The 22,263-nt window shown below is 43.2% G+C and overlaps 1 protein-coding gene across 1 annotated transcript in view; it reads left to right on the forward strand.

Annotated features, from left to right (window-relative positions):
- Positions 1 to 7,470: 7,470 nt before the first annotated feature.
- ARFGEF3 (ARFGEF family member 3) overlaps positions 7,471 to 22,263 on the forward strand; it is a 137,215-nt gene continuing 122,422 nt past the window's right edge. The window contains exons 1-2 of the mRNA XM_037520473.2: positions 7,471 to 7,584; positions 11,634 to 11,685. Coding sequence (XP_037376370.1) covers positions 7,500 to 7,584; positions 11,634 to 11,685 — 137 coding nt within the window. The 5' untranslated portion in view covers positions 7,471 to 7,499. The remainder of the gene's footprint in view (positions 7,585 to 11,633; positions 11,686 to 22,263) is intronic.

Below are 22,263 nucleotides of genomic sequence, written 5' to 3' on the forward strand. Positions count from 1 at the left end.
TCTTGTCCCCACATCAACAAATGAAATGCTATCAAAGCCCAGCCTTTTCTCTTCTTTGTCTGTAGATTGACATTTGTCCCCTAACTGGGTGACTCTACCTATACCCTAAATTCCATCTTTCTCACCTCCTCAGGACATTTGTTTCACTCATTCAGTTGGCTTCTTCCTACCTCTTCAGCTTGTGCCTTTATGTCTCTTTTCTTTCACTGTATAAAAATACTTTCCACAAACAGACTTTCTCATCTTAAATCTCCTGCTGGTCTGGTGTTTTACAAATTTGGGGCATCTCCCCATTTATGAGTTGTGAAATAAATGAGTCTGTTACACTGGAATATGTTCTTTTTAAGATATCAGAATGCAAATCATGTATCGTCATTCATAGCTGCCCACATTGCAGGAAATACTAGGGCCACTGAGCAGAGTGACAGCTGGTGGAGGGGATGTGAGGACTTTGGCTGGGAGCCTGCAGCCATTCACTCTTCAGTCTATTGGTGTCTCATTTGATTTTCTGGATTTGATCATAATTGTATCGGGAGAATTAATGTTTTGCATTTTAATTTTTTTTAAAGATTTATTTATTTATGCATACAAGAATGGGGGCACAGGCCAGAGGTGTGGGGGATGAGAGGATTCACCAGAGACAGAGCAGGGGACAGAGCAGGCATATTGGCAGAAGTACACTGCTGAGGGGAGCAGGGGGCAAGTCTGGAGAGGTCTGCTGTGCCATGTGGGTTGTTCCCTGGCCGGGGATCGAACTCGTGCTACAGAGTCCACGGTTAGCTTCATAGGTTGCGTCTTAACCCCTTGTGCCACCGGGAAGCCCTTGCTCTTTAATTTATACCAATGTAATTTACAGTTAATTATGAAGTAAAGTTTAGACAAATTTTATCCCATTGGCCAAAGCAGCAAGATTTCCTATCAAGTTTTGGTTATGTATTAGTAATTTTTAATGTGTTTTTTTGGCTTAGCCATAATGTTAGGCATTTTTCAACTTTGTAATAATTGTACCTTTTAATAAAACTTGCAAAATTATCCTTAAAATAGTTTATTTTACTGATGGTGTGAAAAACACAGAAGCATGTTCTGGTTGAACTGTCAGATCTGTCCCTGTGAATAGTGACAACATTTGCAAAGTTTCTTCTCATTAATGAATTTTCCAATTTGAGCTATCATCCAAAAATAATAAATGCAAACTTTTTAATAAAGAGTAAGTGTAGCTTGTCAAATGTTACTGAAAATATATTATTTGCAATGATATTCTTGCAAAAGAAAGTTTTTTAAAAAATACTTGGAAAAACAGCAAGTTAGATTTTTGATAATTCCCCTCAAATATTTTCACAGAAAAAAGACATAAATTTGTCATGTAGATCAATGAGAATGTGTTACTATGATATTTAGTTGCATGTGTGTGACAAGAGAGAAAATCCCCCACTTAGTTGCTGAAAATAATTATCCTCAACATATGTGAATATGATGAAGATTCTTGATAAATCAGCTGAGATATTTAAAACTGTACTTCAAAATGATAACACAGTCTCTTAACAATTTGTAGTTCCATTAGACATGCAAGAATAGAATAATACTTATCAGGAGATTGAGCAGACAACATGTTACGTGATTCCAGTTAGTACCAGCATTAATTCAAATTATTAACATTTTCAATTTATACTAAATATATTGTGATAAGACAATTTATAAAGGGTATATTATGTTGTCTAAATGTAACTTAACATCAAACTGGTTTAAGCAAATTGATAGAATTAGAAAAATACATTATTCGAAAAGTTAAAATGATAAATTATAATGGAGTTGTGAGTGATTCAGAAGTAAATATGACCAAGAAACACAGAGGCATTTAACATATTAGGAACTACCACCTACAATTACTATTTGGAGTCACTCTTTCATTCATTATAGATGTGACATCCGAAGAATTCTACTGAATCTCTAGTGAATTTCTTGAAAGCAAAAGTAGTGATAGTTGTTTAGTTTCATTAAAAGAACCTTTACTTTTTTACATGCCTTATTCAGAAATTAGTGCGATGGCTGAGATTGGGGATCACCCCCTTACACCAGAGGAATAGAGCTATGGCAAGACCTCCAGGGACCAGATTGACCACATTGCACACAGGTATGTCTCTGCAACTGTCTTCAGCAACACAGTTCAGGAGATGGGGTTGTGTGACTTCTACATCTGAAGTAGTCTACATCTGTAGACTTCTACATCTGAAGTCTACATCTGAAGTTATCTGTGAACATAACCTGCCTAGGACCTGTCTTTGGTCACAGAAATGAGAATCCTTCTGGGACCATGGATCAGCAAGCTGTGAGACAAGTGACCCTTGAATGACCTCATATGCCAACTTGGACCACTGCTTTAGGACTTCATTTAAGTGAGAAATAAAAGTCTGTGTTCTGAAAAAACACATATTACTGGGTTAAAACAGCTTAGCCTTTCCATTTATTTCAGAGCGTCCCTGGCTTAAGATGGTTTGCCTTACCATATTTTGACTTTACGATGGTGCGTGAGCATACACATTCAGTTGAAGCCACACTTCGAATTTTGAATAGCGCTCTTTTCCTGGGCTAATGACATTCTGGTGCTGCGGGGTAGGTGCAGGGAACTGCAGACCGCAGTCTGCCATGTGGTCACAAGGGTACAGAACAAATACTCCACAGTGCGCTGTGTTGCCAGCAGTTTTTGGACATTGTGCTTTGTATTGTCACATCCCATCAGGTCTACAAAATGCCCATCTGTGTCAGAGATAGTCAACATTTTATTATAAAATAGGCTTTGAGTTAGAGAATTTTGCCTAACTGTGGACTAATGTGAGTGTTCTGTGCACATTTGAGGTAGATGAGGTTAAGCTACATTGTTCCGTATGTAAATATATGTTCTACTTACTGTATTATTATTTTTGGGTTTATCAGGCGGTAACCCCATATATGTATGTTATATCATACAAAGGCTATTGTTATGAGGAAATGTCTAGTATGTGAACTCAAAATAGGATTCACATTTTCCTGTTTAAAAGCAATCTCATTGACTAGTGCTTCTGATGATGACATTTCAGCAACAATATTATCATATGTAACACATTTTTTGACATTTTTTAATTTGGATCTGGGGGAGGTAGAAATAATATATGTCAACATGTTGAATATATTCAAGTTACAAAAGACATTTTAATAATCACCATGGTTATTATCTATCCTCAACATTTTGCAACACAGAGTATTATTAATCAAGATACTCTGAATAGAAGAAAACTAAAGATATTACTTATATTGTATGCCTTTATTTCAAACTTCAATCATTTTCAAAAGAGAAATTTGAAATATTAAAGAAAATCATTTGGATAAAAGATTCATTTGTTTGTCAAAATCTTGAATTTCTATTTGAGTATGGTTGATGCCCCAAAATGAAAGCTATTTAATAATGAGGAATGATTATAAGTTTATCGCCATTTTAGACTAAGAATTTCAATTGCTGAGTATATTGCATTAATCACATCCACAGCAACTTATTTGTATGAACCAGAATTTTTTTTTAAAGATTTAGTTGTTTATACAAGCACTGGGGTACAGGCCAGAGATGCAGGAGGGTGAAAGAATTCACCAGAGACAGAGTGGAGAACAGAACAGGCAGACGACCGAAAGCACTGCTGAGGGTGAGACAGCAAAGGTCTGCCGCACCATGTGGGTTGCTCCCTGGCCTGCCTGGAATTGAACCAGCACTGCAGAGGCTGCGGACAGCTTCACAGCACTGCGCTCAACCTGCTGTGCCAGCGGGGAGGCCCCTGAACCAGAAATTTTAACCAATATAATTAAAACCGGTGGAAGATTGACATCAAGGCAGGAAGCACCTAAGTTACACATGGATCATCAGCCTGATTCTCATCCCTAGAATAAATTTAAGAACAGATAAGAATGTGCTGGCCACTATGAATAAATTTATATTTAACAGGAACTCCATTATATTTAATGGGAAGTATTGTTTTATAAATACAATTTTTGTTTGTTTTAAATCCATCTATACTTAAACATGTATCTATGGGTTTATTGGGTGGCAATGCAAAGGGCATTTTCTACTGTAATTTGTTGGGTGTTTTTAAAAGGTGTTTAACTGTGCTGCTCTCCCTCTCCCTTACAGTCAATATCTGGAGTGGAGGTTGTTTATACATGTGTTTCTGTGTGTTCTTGATCTATTGCAACCAGGCTCTGTCCTCATTACTTTCCTGGGGTTGGCGCCTAGCTAACTAAATTCTTTTCTGTGTTTTTCTCTGTCCTCCTGTGGCCATTGTACAGATTCTACTCTTATTTTTCTACTCTCTTAAAAAAAATTATATCTTCTCTGATTATAAAACTTAAAATGTTTAAGGAAATACAAACTCACATATAATACCACCAAAGATAATCACTGTTAATATTTTGTTTATTTTCCATTTATCTATATGTAGACATTTAAAAATATAGCTGTATATGTATTTGTACATCTACATACACAAATACAGCTGAATTACTCTCTTTCCCCCAGCTCACCCCTCAGAATGCCAAATGCTTTTAAATTTTGTATAAAACTTTTGACATAAAAGTTTTACATATTCAAGTAGTCAAATCTATTTTCCTTTCCTTTTTTGGTAGTTTCTGCTTTAGCTGGTTTATTAGAAATAATCTTTATGCATTATCAGAAGTATATTCACATTTTATTTTAAATCTTTCATGGTTGTAGTGGCAAGAGGGCACAGAGCAGGATCTCTATGACCCGAGCAGATGGGTGAAGGAGTCCTGGAGCCCTCGGTGGCCTTTTCAGGCTTTTATTGGGATTTTACCAGATACACAGCAGGCAGGGGTGCCAGGGGGCCGGGAGGCTGGCAGGCCTCCCGGGCCCCTGGCCAATCTTCACTGTTTCCGGGCTCTCTGGCCTTCTCTTGTGGCCTCTGCTTCTCTGCTGGTTCTGTTCTCGCTTATTCCCCTCTGCTGGCATCCCTGTGACACCACCCCTATAAGCCCAGTCTCAGCCCAGGTGTACCCACCTACGTATGCCCACGCCCTACTCCAGGTGCCTGCCATCAGGCATGCATTCAGGACTATAGGGATCCATCATCAAAACTAATGGTGGGAGGGCAGAAAAGCCTGATACCTTTTTACTTACCCTACCATGGTTCAATTATTAAGTTTAACCCTTTAACACCTTTGTATTTTCAATATAGTGTAAAGTTGTTATATTTTTCTAGGCAGTTTACAATGTTGTGTAACATATTATCGACTGAAGTTTCTGAACTTTTTTTTTTAGCACTTGAGAACTTTTTATTTTCTTCAAATGATGGCTTTATACAGTGTATATGGTAATGTGTCCTTGAGGATGGGGCTTGGCAAGTATTGCCTCCGCAGTATCAAGAGGGCTTACTTCCACCCCACAGGTGTTGGACACTGTCCTAGCAGCGTGCCCACAACTCAGGTTTCTGATTGCTCCTTCTCAGCCTCCCTGTGGAAACTTGTTCCTGCCATTCATTTGAGGGTAACACCCTTTCCAGCACACACACACCCCTTCCTCCTTGGCATCTGGCTCTTTCCATTCTGTCTACTACTTCTTGGCAAACTTTGTCCAAACCCTAGGCATCAACAACCCTCCATACTTGATGGTGGTCAAATTTTCATTTCTGCCATAGAGGCCTGTCCTGAGTTCCTGCCCACAAGCAGAACACCGGCTAGTGTCCCCTTATCATTTCCACCTAAATCTATTCAAAACTGAACTAATAAATTTCCTCCATTCCAAACCCTTTTTTTATTTCCCTCTTTACTTTAACTCAGAAACTGACCACCATACACCAATATTCCCAAACAAGAAACCTCTAAGTCATTCCCTAGGCTACCCACCCCTCCCCCATTAAATCCTCTTGCTTCAACTCTCCAAATATCTCTTGCTATGTTTTTCTCCATTTCTTTCCATCTACTATTGGCCTAATATATTTCTAGATTATGGCAGAATCTTAATATTCTCCCAGCTGCCATCTACCCCTTTGCTATCTCTCTTCTTCATTACCACTACCTGAATTTCTTTTGTGTGTGTAAGGTTTATTTATTTATACAAGAACTGGGGTACAGGCCAGAGGCATGGGAGGGTGAGAGGATTCACCAGAGACAGAGCAGGGAGCAGAACAGGCAGACAGACCTAAAACACTGCTGAGGGGAACAGCGGGCAAGACAGGAGAGGTCTACCGCGCCATGTGGGTATCTCCCTGGCCAGCCGGGGACCGACCTGGCGCAGCAGAGGGTGTGGAGAGCTTCACCGCAGCACCCCAGGGAGAACCCACCACTAGTTGAATTTCAAAAGAAAAACAAACATGCTTGAAGTTCCTTCTTGGCTCCCAAGCTTTCACACAAGCCTGCTCCTTTCTTCTCTTTCCTCCAACAGCCATCCCAAGCCCTCCATCAGCGAATGACCAGAAGTGATGGCATCTAGGGTGTGGCCTTGGCTCCTGCTGCCTCCCCACCGGCAGGGCACATCCGCCCACCAGTTCCACCCTTTGCCAGCCCACCCAACCCTCTGCCGGTCTGGCCCTTGTGCCACCTCCCCCTACCCCCCCCACCCCCAACCCCTGCCCCAGAGGAAATCAATTCATTGCAAGAGAGGAAGAGGAAGGGGAGGAAACGATGTTTTAAAAAAAGATTTTGGGTTCAAGAATGTGTGTTGATTGCAACTCTGCTTTGAGCAGGAGCTTAGGCTATCTGAGCGTGGCTTCCTCTGGTGTGTGATGATCACACACACACGGATGATCTCCGCAGGTTGTGCCCCAGCGCGCGCGCACACACACACACACACGGATGATCTCCACAGGATGTGCCCCAGCGCGCGCGCGCGCGCACACACACACACGCATGATCTCCACAGGTTGTGCACCAGCACACACACACACACATACACACACACACGGATGATCTCCACAGGTTGTGCCCCAGCCTAGCACTGAGCCTGGCACGGGTACCCGTGCAGGCGCGGGTCCCCCTAGAGCTGACACACCGACAGGGGGGCTCGGAGGGCGCGCGGGGTGGACCCCACTCCGCCGGCCTGGGCGCAGGGGGTTGGAGCAGGGAGGCGAGGCCCCTCCCGCCGGCCGCCCGCCGCCGACCAGACGCTCCCCCGGGTCCAGGCAGGCCCCGCCGGCCGCAGAGCCGGCTCAGGACATCCGCCTCCACCTTTCTGCGGAGCCGACGTGCCCGGGGGGCTCCGCGTAAAGGCAGCGGCCCGGTGCCCCCCGACACCCCGCGCGGAGCGCACCTGACTCGGGCGGGCGGGGCGGGGCGGGGCGCGGGGCTGACGTGGCCGGGGATCGGGCCGGCTGATCCATCCGCCGCGGCGCCGGCGGGATGGGGGCGCGCGCAGCGGCCGCCTAGGCGCCCAGGGCCAGGCAGCGGCGACCCGGGCGTCCGCGCTCCCGGCCGAGCCTCGCACCCGCCGCTCTCGCGTCGGCGGCCCGGCCGCGGCGAAGGTCAAGATGGAAGAGATCCTGAGGAAGCTGCAGAAGGAGGCGTCCGGGAGCAAGTACAAAGCCATCAAGGAGAGCTGCACCTGGGCCCTGGGTAAGCGCGCCCAGGGGGGCGCCGGGCACCTGCCGGCAGGTCGGGAGCTCGCCCCCAGCTCTCCCCCGGGGAGGCCGCGCTGCGGGGGGGCAGCCGCCGCTGGGCATGGGGGATTCCACGGGGCGTCGGTGATGGATACATTTCGCGCAGTTGCAGGAGTTGCCTCTGGGAATTGATGTGCGGTGGGAGAATCTTGCTTCGGGCGTTCACGTTCAGTCCGCCTTGCCTCCGGTGGCCTTATCTCCCCCCAGCCTTAGCTGGGTTCGGCTGCCATCCCCTCTGAGCACCCCGGTTTCCAGGCCCCCAGCAGCACCTCGGTGACCCATCTCCGAGTTGGGAGCGCAGCCCCGTGCGCAGCCAGGGCCTGATTCCTAAACGCATTTGGGGTAAAAGGAAGTTGAGCCTGCAAACCCGATCTCAAACGTTGGCGAGTGTAACCGGGAAGCAATGATTTATTTGATTTTTTCCTGCTAGAGGCCAGTCTGTTAAGTGTTAGCTTACATGGTAATTATAGATGAAAAATAGCATATGGGGGAGGGGTTAGGTTGTCTCACACGTGTGGTGTGGTCTGCCCTCAGAGAGTTGGGATTTTAGATGTGTGAGCTGTGCCAGCTTTGCAATAAGTTCCAGGGGGCAAATTTGTGTTTCCCCTTAGACTCAGGTTGCAGAACTCAACCTCAGAGAAAACAGAAACACATTCCAATTAGGCAAGAATATGGGTAATCAGAATTGTCTGCATGGGAATGCAGATTTGACTTTTGGGTGATGGGGATTTTTTTCTAAAGAGGATGGGGCCCAGGAGGAAACAGGACAGCTGTGAGGGCCCCTGGCCTTGCCCAAGCCTGCATGCAATTCCTTAGTTTCCACTCAATCAAAACAATAAAATGAATTCTTTCTCCCTCAACTACAGTGTTTGCCATAGCTCTGTGCTGTGGAACCAGGTGACAGGTGCTGTTGTCTGGCTGCCCAAGAAACGTCGAATTCTGACAGTGTTTAGTGGTTCTGATAATATTGAGCAGGTCTGAATTCAGAGCTTTGGGTGAATGTCCAGTCATAGCACCGTCTTTTTTTTTTTTTTTTTTTTGGAAACCTAAGCATCACACAATTGTCTAGAATATCATCTAGGAAGTTTATCTTGTAGGCAAAACCAGAACTTGATCATTTTAATTTACTGTTAAGAAAAATGGGCCAGATAAATAATGAGCAGACTCTTAAAGCCACAGTGCTGTTTTTGCCTTGCCATTGTTATTCCTGGAGTGGTTTCCAGCTTGCTTCCCAAATGCCTCTAAGGAAGGGTCACAGATGGCTGGATAACATAATAAAGCAGGGCCTGACGGCTCTCTAAACATGCCATTCCTTGTCTTCGTTATTATTTTGCTGTAAACCCAGCAGATTGAGATAACAGGGAGAAGAATAATCTCATGTTTTTAATATTTGGGTTTTGATACTCAATGTCTTGTTCAGTTAAAATGCGGTGCCTCTAAACGTAGGTCCTTAAAGCTACCCCAAAGCCCAGCGCTGAGGCAGGTGAGTTGAGTCTGGAGTCCGGTCTGATTGTAAGATGTGATTTGTTTCCCAGTGACCATTCTCTAGTTAGCAAGAGGAGAGGTAAGTCTCTGAAATAGTTAACAGCATAGGGCAGTCACTAGGTTGGAAAGGTGGGGTCAAGGAATGGGAAGTGGAGGGGTCTGTTGGTCTGGACTGGTGGGACCTTTGAAGTAGATTTGACGTTGGGTTCCTTCTTTTCCTTATTTTGCAAGCTTTTATTTAGCCCTCCCCTGTCCTGAAGGGACCACCTCTTGAATTACTGTCTCCTTTGCCAACTTCAGCTCCTCTGCCCAGTCTAAAACTTTGAGCTTCACCAGTGTTATTCTCTTCTCTTGCTCCCAGCCCTGTGTCAAACACAAAAATATCCACACCCACAGCTGCGCTTCACTAGTCCATACCTGTGCTCTGATAGCCAGCACCCTCCCCCTGTCCCCATCAGCACTGCTACCTGCTCAGCACCTCCCCTCCAATCTTCTGGGCTTCCAGTGAGGCTGCTTAGTGACTTCCTTTTCCTTTTTCCCTTCTAACTTTTTATAGAATACGTAGAGCTCAGCGCTGTTGGACACCCCTTTGCCCAATGAGGAAAACCCTGATAATTAGGTAGTTCGGTGTCAGAGCCTTTCTTGGGGGAGCAACATCAAGTTGCCCTAGGCACCAGCCCCCTGCCATGCTCACTGCTGGACTGTGCCCAGCTGCTCCTGGCACCTCTATCTCAGGATTTCATTTTCTTTTTGTCTTGTCTCATCTTAAGTGCTGACCTCAGTCTCTCCACTTCGTCCCTTGGCCCCATGGCCATACATCACTGGGCCTGCTGATCCCATCTTTCTCTTTGTGGATTGCCTTATATACACCGACTATTTTGCCCCAGAGTGGCCCAGATTCTTTTATCACATTTTGACCTTTCCTCACTCCTCAATCTCAGATGCATTTGTTGTCTCAGTTGTTCCTTCTCATGTCTTAGCAGAATGGGGAGAAAGGTTTCTTCTTCCCCATGAAAATAGTTCATATTGACAGGACTTATTGAGTCTATGCACTTTAGAAATGTGTCTAGGCAATCTGAGCTGTGTGAGTTATGGTAAGAAATACGTAAGTGATCTTTGTCACTGTTTCTGTTTCCTAAAATCCTTGAGATTACATGGAGGGAGCATCTTTTGCCATGTTGCTGAGTGACTTGTGCTGCCACTGTGGATGGGCACCGGTTGCTGGGAGAACCGCCAAGTGATTTGGAGGTGGCAATTTCCCATCTTGTCCCTCAGACCTCTGGGGAGGGGGATGGGGAGAAAGCAACTAAAAGTTGACTCAGCTGCCAGTGGCCAGTGATTTCATCAGCCATGTCTATGCAATGAAGCCTCCATAAAAAAATCCAAAAGAAGGGGGCTGGGGAGCTTCTGGTTTGGTGAGCATGTGGAGAGTTAGGGAGAGTGCTGTGCTTTCATAAAGGGCTTGAAACTGCTTCACCCTGTCCCCGTGCTCTGCCTCCTTGTGCATCTCTTCCATTGGCTATTCCAGAGTTATCTTCTTCTATAGTAGATTGGGAATCTAGTAAGTAAAACATTTATCTGAGTTCTTGGAGCAAGTCTAGTGAATTAATTGAACCCAGTTCGGGGCCCATGGGCACTGCCTAACTATAAGTCATATTGCACATAGATCAGAAGTCCACATGACAACCTGGACTTGAGGTTGGTATCTACTGGTGAGGGCCTGGGGGGACTGGTGTTGTAGGACTGAGCCCTTAGACAGGGGAATTGTAAGACTGGTGGAGTTAAATTAGAGGAACCTACTCTGATGTCAGAGAATTGCTTGCTGGTGTGGGGGGTACACTCCCCCCACCCCCTCCCCACATGTACGCAGACTGGAATTGGGTACAGTATCCATAGAACTCTTGAAATAGAACAGGGTGTTTGAGGCAATAGTGAGTTTTTCATATCTTTCACAATTGGAGGCAACAACAGTATGGCTAGTCCATAACAATATTAAATTTAGTACTGAATGTCCAGGGTGAATTGAGGAGATTTGGGTGTAAGTCTCCCAATCAATGTTCCTAACTGTAGTGTGATTAAGAAAAGTTTAATCTATCAAGTCATAACTGTGTGAGAATAAGTGGTTGTAAACTTGAAAGAGTAAATTATTATTTAAGGTTATTGAAACAGCCTTTTCAAGGAAATAGCATTCCTCTCTATTTTTATTGCAAGTATATAGCATTTTAGTCAGTTTTAACTAGATTAAATTGACATTCTGGTTTGGGTTAGGAATTTATTGGTTCCATGTCTCTATAGAGAAATGCATCCTGATTTTTATCCTTCCCCAAGGAAGTCTCTGAGGCTGTGAAGGGAGAAGGATTTTTAAATATGGATGACTTGCATGCAGAGAACTGTGGAGCAACTAATGTTTAACTATAGGAATTTCCAGGAGAAAAAGAAAACCTAACAATGACATTTGTGTGCAATGCTGAGTCTCACTCTTACATACTTATTTTTAACTTGGTGATTTTCTTTTTGCAGAAACCCTGGGTGGTGTGGATACCATTGTCAAGATCCCTCCACACTTGCTGAGGTAAGGAGGCTGCAGTTATATAATACAGTTGGAAATTAAAATTGCCCACCACTTTTTCCTGACAGGCCAAAGAACCTCATTGGTTTAGAGCATTTTGCTTGCTGACCAGTGGCTTTTTTGGCAGTGATCTGAAGGGGTCAGCTGTGCCAATCAGGGATGAACAGATAAGTTGCTCAAAGAGTGAAATGACCAAAAGCTAAGGGAGGAAGCAAACAGAGGGCACTGTCTTCAGCTGCAGATTAGAAAATGGCACCCCCCCCCCAGGGGAATTCGGACTTATACCATGTGGGGTGGACTTAAGCTCTCACTGACCTTTGGCTAGGCACCATCTCACAAACTGTGGTCACATGTAGCCGTCCTGAGACAGTGAACCTGTTTCACCTCCTTCCTCACCTCTAACAACTCTTTCCCCCCCCCCACCAACATCATGAGAGAAAATACTTGTCCTCTGTGGAAAATTAGGAAGAACAAATAGGAAAGTTGTCCATAATAATACCATATAAGGGGCCTCCCCGGTGGCGCAGCGGTTGAGCGCTGGGTTGTGAAGCTGCCCGCAACCTCTGCAGCGCCGGTTCGATCCCCGGCTGCTCCCCGACCACCGGAGGAGGGTCCCACATGGCGCGCAGACCTCTCCTGGCACCCGCTGCTCCCCTCAGCAGTGTACTTCGGTCCTTCTGCCTGCTCTGCTCCCTGCTCTGGCTCTGGTGAATTCTCTCACCCTCCCGTGCTTCTGACTGTACCCAGTGCATGTATAAACAAACAAAATAAACAAACAAACAAATAAATAAAGCATGCCTCTATAAAAAATAAATACATTAAAAAAAATAATACCACATAAGGATAGTCACTGAAAAGAGCTGAATAGATTTTCTTTTTTTTTTTTTTAAAGATTTATTTATTTATTTGTACAAGCACTGGGTACAGTCAGAAGCATGGGAGGGTGAGAGAATTCACCAGAGCCAGAGGGGAGAGCAGAGCAGGCAGACTGACAAAGTACACTGCTGAGGGGAGCAGCGGGCACGGCAGGAGAGGTCTGCATGCCATGTGGGACCCTCGCCCGGTGGCCAGGGATCGAACCGGCGCTGCAGAGGCTGCGGGCAGCTTCGCAACCTAGCGCTCAACCACTGAGCCACCGGGGAGGCCCTGAATAGATTTTCTTAAGAGACTTTCCAACACATACATAATTTTTACAAATTAATGTGAACTTTATAAGATTGTTTCCTGGTTGTTTTTTTCGTCACCTGTGAAGAACATTTTCTAATGTCTTGTATATTCTTCCATTATATGGCTGCTGTCACAGAACTTATTTAGTTTGCAAATCATTAGATATTTGGATTATTTCCAGATTTATCTTCAAGATTATTAAAAATTCTAAACATATATTCCTTTGTTGAATATAGTTCTTGTGTTGTCAGGCCACTATGATTTATGAGGTATTTTCTTTCCTTTCAAGTAGATTGAACAAGAATTATGTTTCTTTTTTAAAAATTCATTACATCTCATGCAGTACCTGCTCCAGGCTATGCATTGTAAGAGAATTCATGCGTTAATCAAACCAAGTGTACTTTTGTGTCTGTAAACCTTCTAAATGAACCGAATGACTGGCAGCAGCTTTCTTGCCTACAGGTGGGCTATTCCCACTGGGGTATCAGAGCACATGGAGGATATGAAGACTGTCCAGGGGGTACAAAAGCACGGATGGTCCCCAATCTCTGCAGCTACCCTTTCTTACAATTGACTTTTCATTTCACTTTTTATAGTCACCTTTTTCCCATTGACAAAGAGAAAGCATTGTGTTAACCATGCCATCCTGAATCTTGCTGTGGCATGCTAGCCTGGGGTACAGAAATCTCTCCCCCAAAACAGTGGACTGTGAAATAGCATGACCTTGGTTGGTAAAGGGAGTGATGATAATGATCAAGATATGCATCTTTTTACAGGTTAATTTTTATTTCTTGGCTTGCAGCAAAATTGACTTAGGACCTAATCTAATTATAAAACAATGGACAGAAAGATTTTTTTTTGCTAGGTTTCCTTCTTTCACTTATGTAAACAGGTTTTCTTACAGATTAAATCTATAAAAGTGAGGAAAAGTATGGAATTGATGCTAAATCCTATCTTATTATAATAGGAGGAAAGATGCGAAATAGTTGAGAAAAATAAGTGCTATCCATTTTTTAGAATGCCACTTGCAATAAAATTGTCCTATCCAAGTTAACTACATTAACATTCTTATAAATAATATTAATGGCTGGTCACATGTGTACATTAGTAATAATAGCTACATCCTAAAAGGAAATTGAACACTTTAAAGTCTTAGTATCACAGGAAATTTCTGTGCACGCTTTTGTTAGAGAGAAATATGATAGATTAATAAAGACCTCTCAAGCATTAAAGCATATTATTGAATGGAAGTATACGTTCAAGGGGAAAAGAATAGTGCAGCAGTTTTTACTGTTAAAGAGTTTTCATAGCCATAGATACCTCAGGGTTAGATTGGGGTACCCTTTCCATGTCCTCTTTGTTATACAAGCCAAAGGCAATTGACTTGGTGGTGACTTGGTAAAATGGTGTACTTGGTGTAGTGGTGACTTGGTGAAATATCTCCAACCAAACCAGGTTGCCACTTACGGATGGTGACAATGTTGTTTGCCATTGGTGTCTCGATCAAATGGTAAGGCCGGGAAGGTGGTGATCAAAGTAAAAATCAAAATCAACAAGCAACTATAAATCAGAGACATACTACGGGGTGGGAGGAGGGAGGAAGATCAAAACAAGGGGGGGTGGGAATTTTATGGGGACTATAGCTAAGATGAAAATGCATACATTGTGCAAAAATGAAAAATGATGTAAAAAATGTATAAAATAAAAAAAAGAACTATTAGTAGCTAACAACATGAAATGTTTTCCTATTCTGTGAGATTCTTTTACTCTCACCCCCCCCACATTTCTCTAATTTTTCTCAGTGTTTTGGGAATCAAGTGATAGAATCAAAATAATATGGTCATTTAGTCTGTTTTCAGGGTTGCTGTGCATTTTGTTACAATGTTTGGGGGCTGAACCATGTGTGTGTTTTGAGGCTATCTATCACCAGCCTTATTTGTCAGCGAGCACCTGCCATAAGCCCACCCAGAAGTACCTTGATCTCTGTGATGTTTAAATTACTGCCTGTTGATTCATTACCCATGTCCTGCTATCCTTGTGTGGCTTGGTTGTGATGATACCTTGATTTGTCTGATCATTTTCTTTCTTAAATGTTGAAGAACTTACATTTATTGAGTAGAAAAGGACTCTGTCTCTTTGGACCTCTGAGACCCATTTTGTTAGCAGTCATTGCCTTTTCCAGATCACTTTGGGATGCTCTGCCCATCTAATGGGCTCCTTCAGTGTTCTGCTTCAGAGCCTCCCTTGGGAACACTCAATTCCCCTGCTGGCAGCCATGTCTGCTGTTCTTTCCAGTGAATTCAAACTCTAAATTCTGGTGGCTGTGCATCTGTCCGCCCTCACATCCTTCTATATAAAGCTGTGAAGAGGATGCTTTCACCCCATTCCGAGGTCCCCACTACTGTGGATGTCATGGCTGAGATGCCTGTTTTCTAACTTCCCAATCAGGTTTTCAGGGCCAGAACCAGGGTGAAGCAGGTGGAGCCAAGTCAAGCCAGTGTGAGGCTGGGTTTGCCCTCATTACAATTTTGGTATTGTGTTCATCTTGGATTTTTTTTTTTTGCATTAATCTTGAGGTATTTTTAAAATGTGACATTAACATATTTATCTTAATGACTGAGGTTTTTAGTGTGCCATTAAATTTTGTGTCCAAGGCCAGCAGCTTACTCTCCTAGCCCTGCAGGCCCCTTCCTGTTAAAGATTCCCACAGCTGCTGGGCTGTCCACACTCAAGGCCAGCTCTGTTCTGCCTCCTCCAGAACCCAGAGTGTTTTTCACTAAGGACTTTGGTTTTTGTCTTGTCGTGAGAAGAACTGAAGTGGCATACGCCACCAGGGAAACATGCTGCTTCCTACACTAAGGCCATTTCCGCAAGTCCCCAATCCAGGTAACCCTCCCACATGGGCTGTGTTTTTACTGAAGGTGCTTTCCAGTCCCTACTGGGACTCTCTCCCTCTGGGCCCTCCCACAAGTTGAAATAGAGCGTACTTGTTTGCGAGTCCTCTTTGTTTGGCAGCCAAAGCTTAGACCAAAACAAAATACTGGCCGTAGTTGGTTAGCAATCCCTTCATATGGGGCACTTTAATACCAAGGGGCATTTTCTGAACAGCTTACTTCATTGAGATTGGCTGGTGTGTGTCTCAGAACATGAAACCTCTCCTACTTCCTCACTGCTGAGGACTGAGCTGAGATTGGTAGAGGTCATTCCTCTCTCCTTCATGCTCTCACCATACGTTTTACATAATTCTGTTTTGTTTATCAATCAGGTTGACAGTTGTTTAGGAGTTTGGTTCTTAGACCCTATCCTCAAGGAGTTCATATATATAAATTACTCATCCTTGCACTGCCTAGTTCACTGGCCTGTAAACCTTTGTAGACTGAAACATCTCCAAACTTTGCATCATACGTCCCAGGAGCCTATGTCCTCATCAACTAGATTCTTAGAAAACAGTATTTAGAAGAATCCTTGCCAGAATGGAAACTCAACATTGGCAGTCGACCTTGTTATAGCTCATAGACTGAAAGGATAGGTCCCAAAGAATAGGCCCAGAAACACATCACCCAGTCCATTAACCTCATTAACTATTAAAGAGCAGACCCAGAAACACATCACCCAGTCCATTAACTAAGCTAGCTTAGCCTTAAACCCCTACACTCAACCAAACCTTGAGTAGTCTAATGTGCATTTGATCAGGAAGGGGGGGTGATGCTAGTTATTGGGACCCTAATTAATGTTTCATGCCAAGAGATATCAAATGTACAAGGGTTTCCACTCTCAATAGGTTCCCATGAAGAGTCTTTTGCCCACCAGGAGGAGGCATGATACCTACCACACCCCCTCCCCCAACTTGGATTTGACTTGGAATATTTCTGTTTTAAAGAATAAAAAACTTCCACCCCTACTCTGCTCCCATCCAGGCTTTTCCCTTCTCAGACCAGGTTACTTACAAGGGGACTGGTCCAGAGACATATGACATAGGCTGTCAAGGGAATACACAAGCTATCTTGTTTAAAGGCAGCCATTGGCAGCAAAAACTCTCATTGGCATTCCTCAGTGCCCCTCTGGGAACAGTCCTAGCCATGATGACAGCCATGACCCAGCTGCCATTTTGCTTATCTTTGGGATTCTTCAGAGCCAACCTCAGCCTAATTTTCTCCTGCCAGTTGTAGTTCCCAGAAAGACTTGACCAACTCTTCTTCCCATTTACCCTTCTGTATTTCCTCACCCCACCCCCACCCTCAGGCTAGCTGAGCCTCTACCCAGTCCTCTCCTTCATTTTGCTTGCCTAGCTCACATATTTTTTTCAGCTCAAATACTGACATGTTCAACCTTGTCTCAGTTTGGGGACTCACTGGTCTTTCTTGCAGAGTAGGAGCTCATTCATCAGCACTTTGTTTGTAAAGAACCATCCTTAGAGGTTTCCAGTTCTTTGCATGGTTTTATTTTAATTGCTTTTTTGTTGCTCATCTATTTTAGTGCTTTTGTTCTGTGCTTTGAACCCTGCAGCAACTTCTACAGGATGTGTGAATTTTTTGTTTGTTTTTTAATTGAAGAGTCAAATATTTACACATCAACTGAGAAGGACAGAGTGTGATTTAAAGTGAATGAGCACAGCAGCTATCTCAATAGCCATTTTGACAGGCAGTTTACAGCTCATGATTTTTTCTGCCTTTATCAAGTCATGGAGATGTGTTGCCCTCCCCAGAAGCAGAGGGCGCTGGTGTAGAATTCCAGGCCATCAACTTGTGCTAACTGAATGGAGAATACTAGCCTAAGTGCAGGACAGGTGCTTCTAATGAGGTTTCCCTATTATTCTATGAGGATTGCAAACATCTGTGTCCTCCCCTAAATTTAAATTTAAACTCCTCTCACTGGTTTCTGCCTTTCCTCCCTACTATAGCTGGCTGCTCTTTGCAGAGGTGTGCAAATGTGAGTTTTGGCTTTGGTCTTTTGCTAGCTCTGCTTAAGATTAAAAAAGGAATAGTAGGCGATTTAAGGCACGTTGGTATGTGTAAATCTGGCTCATTTTCAGTCATAGAGAATTCTTTATCTCAGTGCACAATGAAAGGAAATACAGGAGACATTGCCAGGCATGCTTGGGGTCGGTGGGAACCATTTAGGTGAAGAAGGCCTTACCCTAGCATAGTCCGGACTGTTCTAGTTTTCTGAGATCTGAGTTGCCCTAAACAGATAGGCAGAATGATCTTTTCATGTTGGCCACAAACACCCATGCATCTGCAGCAAGAAAGTGGCACGTGGAGTAGCCTTAATTGGTGAGGATGCTGCAATTGGTGTTAGAATCAATGGGCCATGAAGATCTAGTTTCCCTTTTTCTTTTCTCTGCTATGGAAGATAAAGAATATTCCTGTCACCTTTTAACATAGTATAAGTGACAGTGTTATGTCCTGACTTACAATGAGTTTCTTCTGCATGTTATCTGCCAGCCTGTAAGCCAATCCAGTGGTTTTTATGTTTTAGTTCCTTTGATAAGGAAGACCTATAATTAACTCTCAATTATAAAGCTTCTCCTTGTTAATAGCCCAGGACCTAAAAGCACTTTAAAATGATACAGTCAATTAAAGAATAGCCACAAAAGTTACAATTGATAATGGGGGGCATTGGGCATTTTGGGATGTGAGCAAGATACCATTGTACAAACAACAAGCATGGCTACTCATCATTCCTTTATGACAGTATTTGACCTCTTTATTTTATAGCACTTTGCTTTAAAGGGAAGTGTTAAAACTCCATTTTGACAAAAATTTAAACACCCCATCATGAATTTTCTTTCTTTGACCTCTTTATTCCTTTTGGCAAGAAAGGAAGATAGAGTATTTGCTATGTGGGTTCTTCTGTGCTTGGTTTTCATAATTATGCTGTGCCTTGTAAGCAGCTAAGGTCCAGATTTCCTGCTTTAATTTTAAAGTATGCCTCTGAGAAATTGTTAATATTGATGGGTTATAAAAGTGGATTCCAGGGCCTCTCTGGTGCCACAAAGGGTTAAACACCGCACTATGAAGCAATCTGCAGCCTCTGCAACATGAGTTCTATCCCCGGCTGGCCAGGGAGCAACCCACATGGCGAAGCAGACCTCTCCTGACTCGCCCACTGCTCCCCTCAGCAATGTATTTCAGTCAGTCTGACTGTTCTGTTCCCCCACTCTGTCTCTGGTGAATCCTTTCACCTCCCCTGCCCGCATCTCCGGCCTGTACCCCAGTTCTTGTATGCATAAATAAATCGTTAAAAAAAAAAGTGGATTCCAAGAGATGGGTAGGGACTGAGCTCATTAACTCAGCCATGGGAATGACTTGATGAGGTGTCTTTTTCACTCTCTGGGTTATTCTATTGGGGAAGACTTGGTACAAGACTAGAATCACATGTAGTTTCTTTGGATACTTTTGTTTATTAAATATTACATATTTCTTGTATTTTTTTTTGTCTTACTACGTATTCTGTATAGTCAGACCGTGCATAAGTCAGTAGGATTATGTGATTATATAATATTCTGATGTTTCTTTTTCAAGTTAAGTCCAATGAACTTGACACTGTTCTCCCTTACCTGTTGCGTAGTCTGGTACTCAGTATGACTATCTTAGTGTGTTTAATAGTCTGATGATTCAGATCTTCCCAACTAAAATTGGGATATGCATGTTTACAGGTTAGCAATTTTTAAACCTTTGCTACATGCCAGGGATGCTGCTAGGTGCCATCCATGCTGGTCTCAACCCTGATGGCTCATCTGTGAGGTGGGGAGGAGCACTGAGGCACAGCCAGGACCGGTAGACCCCCCAGTTTATGCATTGCTGTAACCCACTGAGGAATATGACCTTTCCCATTATTGATTTAACACAGCTTATTTTTCTTATTTGTAATTTATGTAAAAAGCTGAGATTCCAAAAACAAAATCTCATGAGGTAAAGTATTTGATGAAGCATTGCTATGGAAACGAACTGGTGGGAAATGGACTGTATTTAAACACTGCCCTGTCCTCACCACAGCTTACTAAAGTGGGAATCAGGATAAGATCACTTTGTATTGAAACAGTGAAAAATGCAATTTCCAAGGGTCCAGGGCTTTTAAAAGAGAGGGTGGCCTATATTCAGACTGCCAGTAGAGCCATGAATTATAGAGCTGTTGAGATTTAGTTAATGTGCATGCGTGACATAGTCAGGAAATGACCTAAATTGACTTTTCCTCTCTGAAGGCAGGAGACTCTAAGATAAAAGATTCTAGTCCAGAATGGATGTGAATACCCTCTGGGGAAGCCTGAGTAATTATGGAATGAAGTAACTAACCCTTACCTCTCCAAAATCCTGCTGTCTTGATTCAGGGTCTGAAGAACAGCTAAGGTACTTTCAGGAAAGGTGAAGATAAGTTAACTGCAGAGTTACCAAGAGAAGATTTAGGGCTTGTTCTTAGTCATGAAGTAAGGAATAATCTAGACTAGATCACATTCTGAGTGGGAGCAGATTTAGGTTAAGTTTTAATTTAATCAAATCCAGAGAGAACTGTTTGTTATATTTCAAAGATTTTTTTCCCCTTGACAATGTAACTTCCCCATTGCTGTTTTAATTTTGTGACCCTCATTTTGTTTTTCTATATTTATCAGCTGAGAGGAAAAAACCTTCAAATACAAAGGGGGTTTTGTTTGCTGAGTTCAGAGGCTTTGGTAGAGGATAAGCTGAGAAACAGTTGAGCTTTGCATGGGTGGGGGGAAGGGGAGTAGAACCCAAAGGCTGCCTAGCATGGAGCTGGATGGGGGATGCTGTATCCACCCAACAATTTTTATCTTCAACTGGGGAAAACATCTGGATAAGGAAAATAGGGCTAGTAATGTGACATGTGCTGAAAATGGGCATAGGGAAACACTTGTGTTTCAGAGGTAGTAAAAACAGAGATGTAATTTCACGTCAATCGGATATTTGATTAAGAAATGAAACAATTGTTAGTTTAAGGTGTGTGTGCCCAGGAAGCCAGTACAGTGGACGCCTTCATTAAATATTTGTTTGGGATGATTGCCTTGCAGCTCACTCTTGAATGCCAACCTCTCTATGGGTAGTAGAAAGATAGTAGGAGGGGGATCTATGATGTGGCAGAAGAGGCAGTGCTAGTGGGGTTGGGTAACCTGGGCTTGGAGTCAAAGCTAAGCAAGTGTGCTGGGAGCATGGTGGGGAACAAGACTCAAACTCTCCTCTCCAAGAGCCACCACTTGCTGAAACGGAAGTAGAAATGTAATTGTAATATATAAAGTCCTGTGTCCAATCCTAGTTCTCCAACATATAAGCACTTGAACCCTGAGCCTGTCAGCTTGTATAAATGGAAATGGACACCTGGAAGGTGTGAGGTATCTGTTTCCCTGCTGTGATCATTGACTGACTAGTAGATGCAGAGGAGGCAGGTCTAGAGAGACCCCATTCAGGCCACAGAGGTGGACTCATCTTCCCTACATGGGCTCAGCATGACTGCCTGCTGCCTCCTATCCCTCTTTCCATGACATCTCCTTAGCAGCCGACCTGAAGAGAAGCTTCTAGCCCATAAAGCTTGTCTAAGGTCCCTCCCTGTTATTGGCATATACATGTGTATATTTTCCCCCCAGCTTTTTTGAGATATAATTGGCATGTAATGTTATGTAAGTTTAAGTTGTGAAATATGACAATTTGCTATATGTTATTAAAGAATTTATCTGTATATTTTAAGATCTAATTCAACTATTCATGACTCAGGCAGCATCCCATCTAGCAGATAGAAAGGAGCTCCGGAGAGCTATGCAGAATAAAGACTTTTATAGGCAGAAGTGGGTGGGATAAGGAATTTACCTGCAAAGAATGGATTGTTTTTAGGCAAGGTCACCTTCTGGGGGATATCAGGGGCCTAGTGATCACTAGGTAATTTGAGATTGACTTATTTATTCCACTTCTGGGAGTGGAATCTTAATATATTGACTTATTTAGGATTCAGCACCTATAAATTGGGTGGTAAGTCTTAACATGGTGACATGAGCTCTGCATAATTGACTCCACTTGGAGCCTGTTGTCTCTCCTTTAACACGTATACAAGATCACTGTTAAAGATCACCATAACAGAAGTAGTTACAATGAAAAGTTTGAAATACTATCAAAATTACCAAAATGTGATACACAGTGAGCACATGCCTAGTTTGATCATGCAAGGTTGCCACAAACCTTCAGTTTAAAAAAAAAAAAAAAGATTTCTTCAAAGCTTGATAAAGCACATGCAGTAAAGCAACATATTTCAAAAGATGTTTAGCACGTCCACCAGCTACATAGGTACCATTTTGTGTGTGGTGGGGAGAACTTTTAAGATCTACTCTTTCATCTGTTCAGGGGCACTTAGGTTGTTTCCATAGTTTAGCTATTGTAAGCAGTGCTGCAGTAAACGTGGGAGTGCAAGTTT

This window comes from Talpa occidentalis, unplaced genomic scaffold, assembly GCF_014898055.3.
Source record: "Talpa occidentalis isolate TD23 unplaced genomic scaffold, MPIMG_talOcc4v2.1 talOcc4.2, whole genome shotgun sequence".
NCBI classification, from domain to species: domain Eukaryota; kingdom Metazoa; phylum Chordata; class Mammalia; order Eulipotyphla; family Talpidae; genus Talpa; species Talpa occidentalis.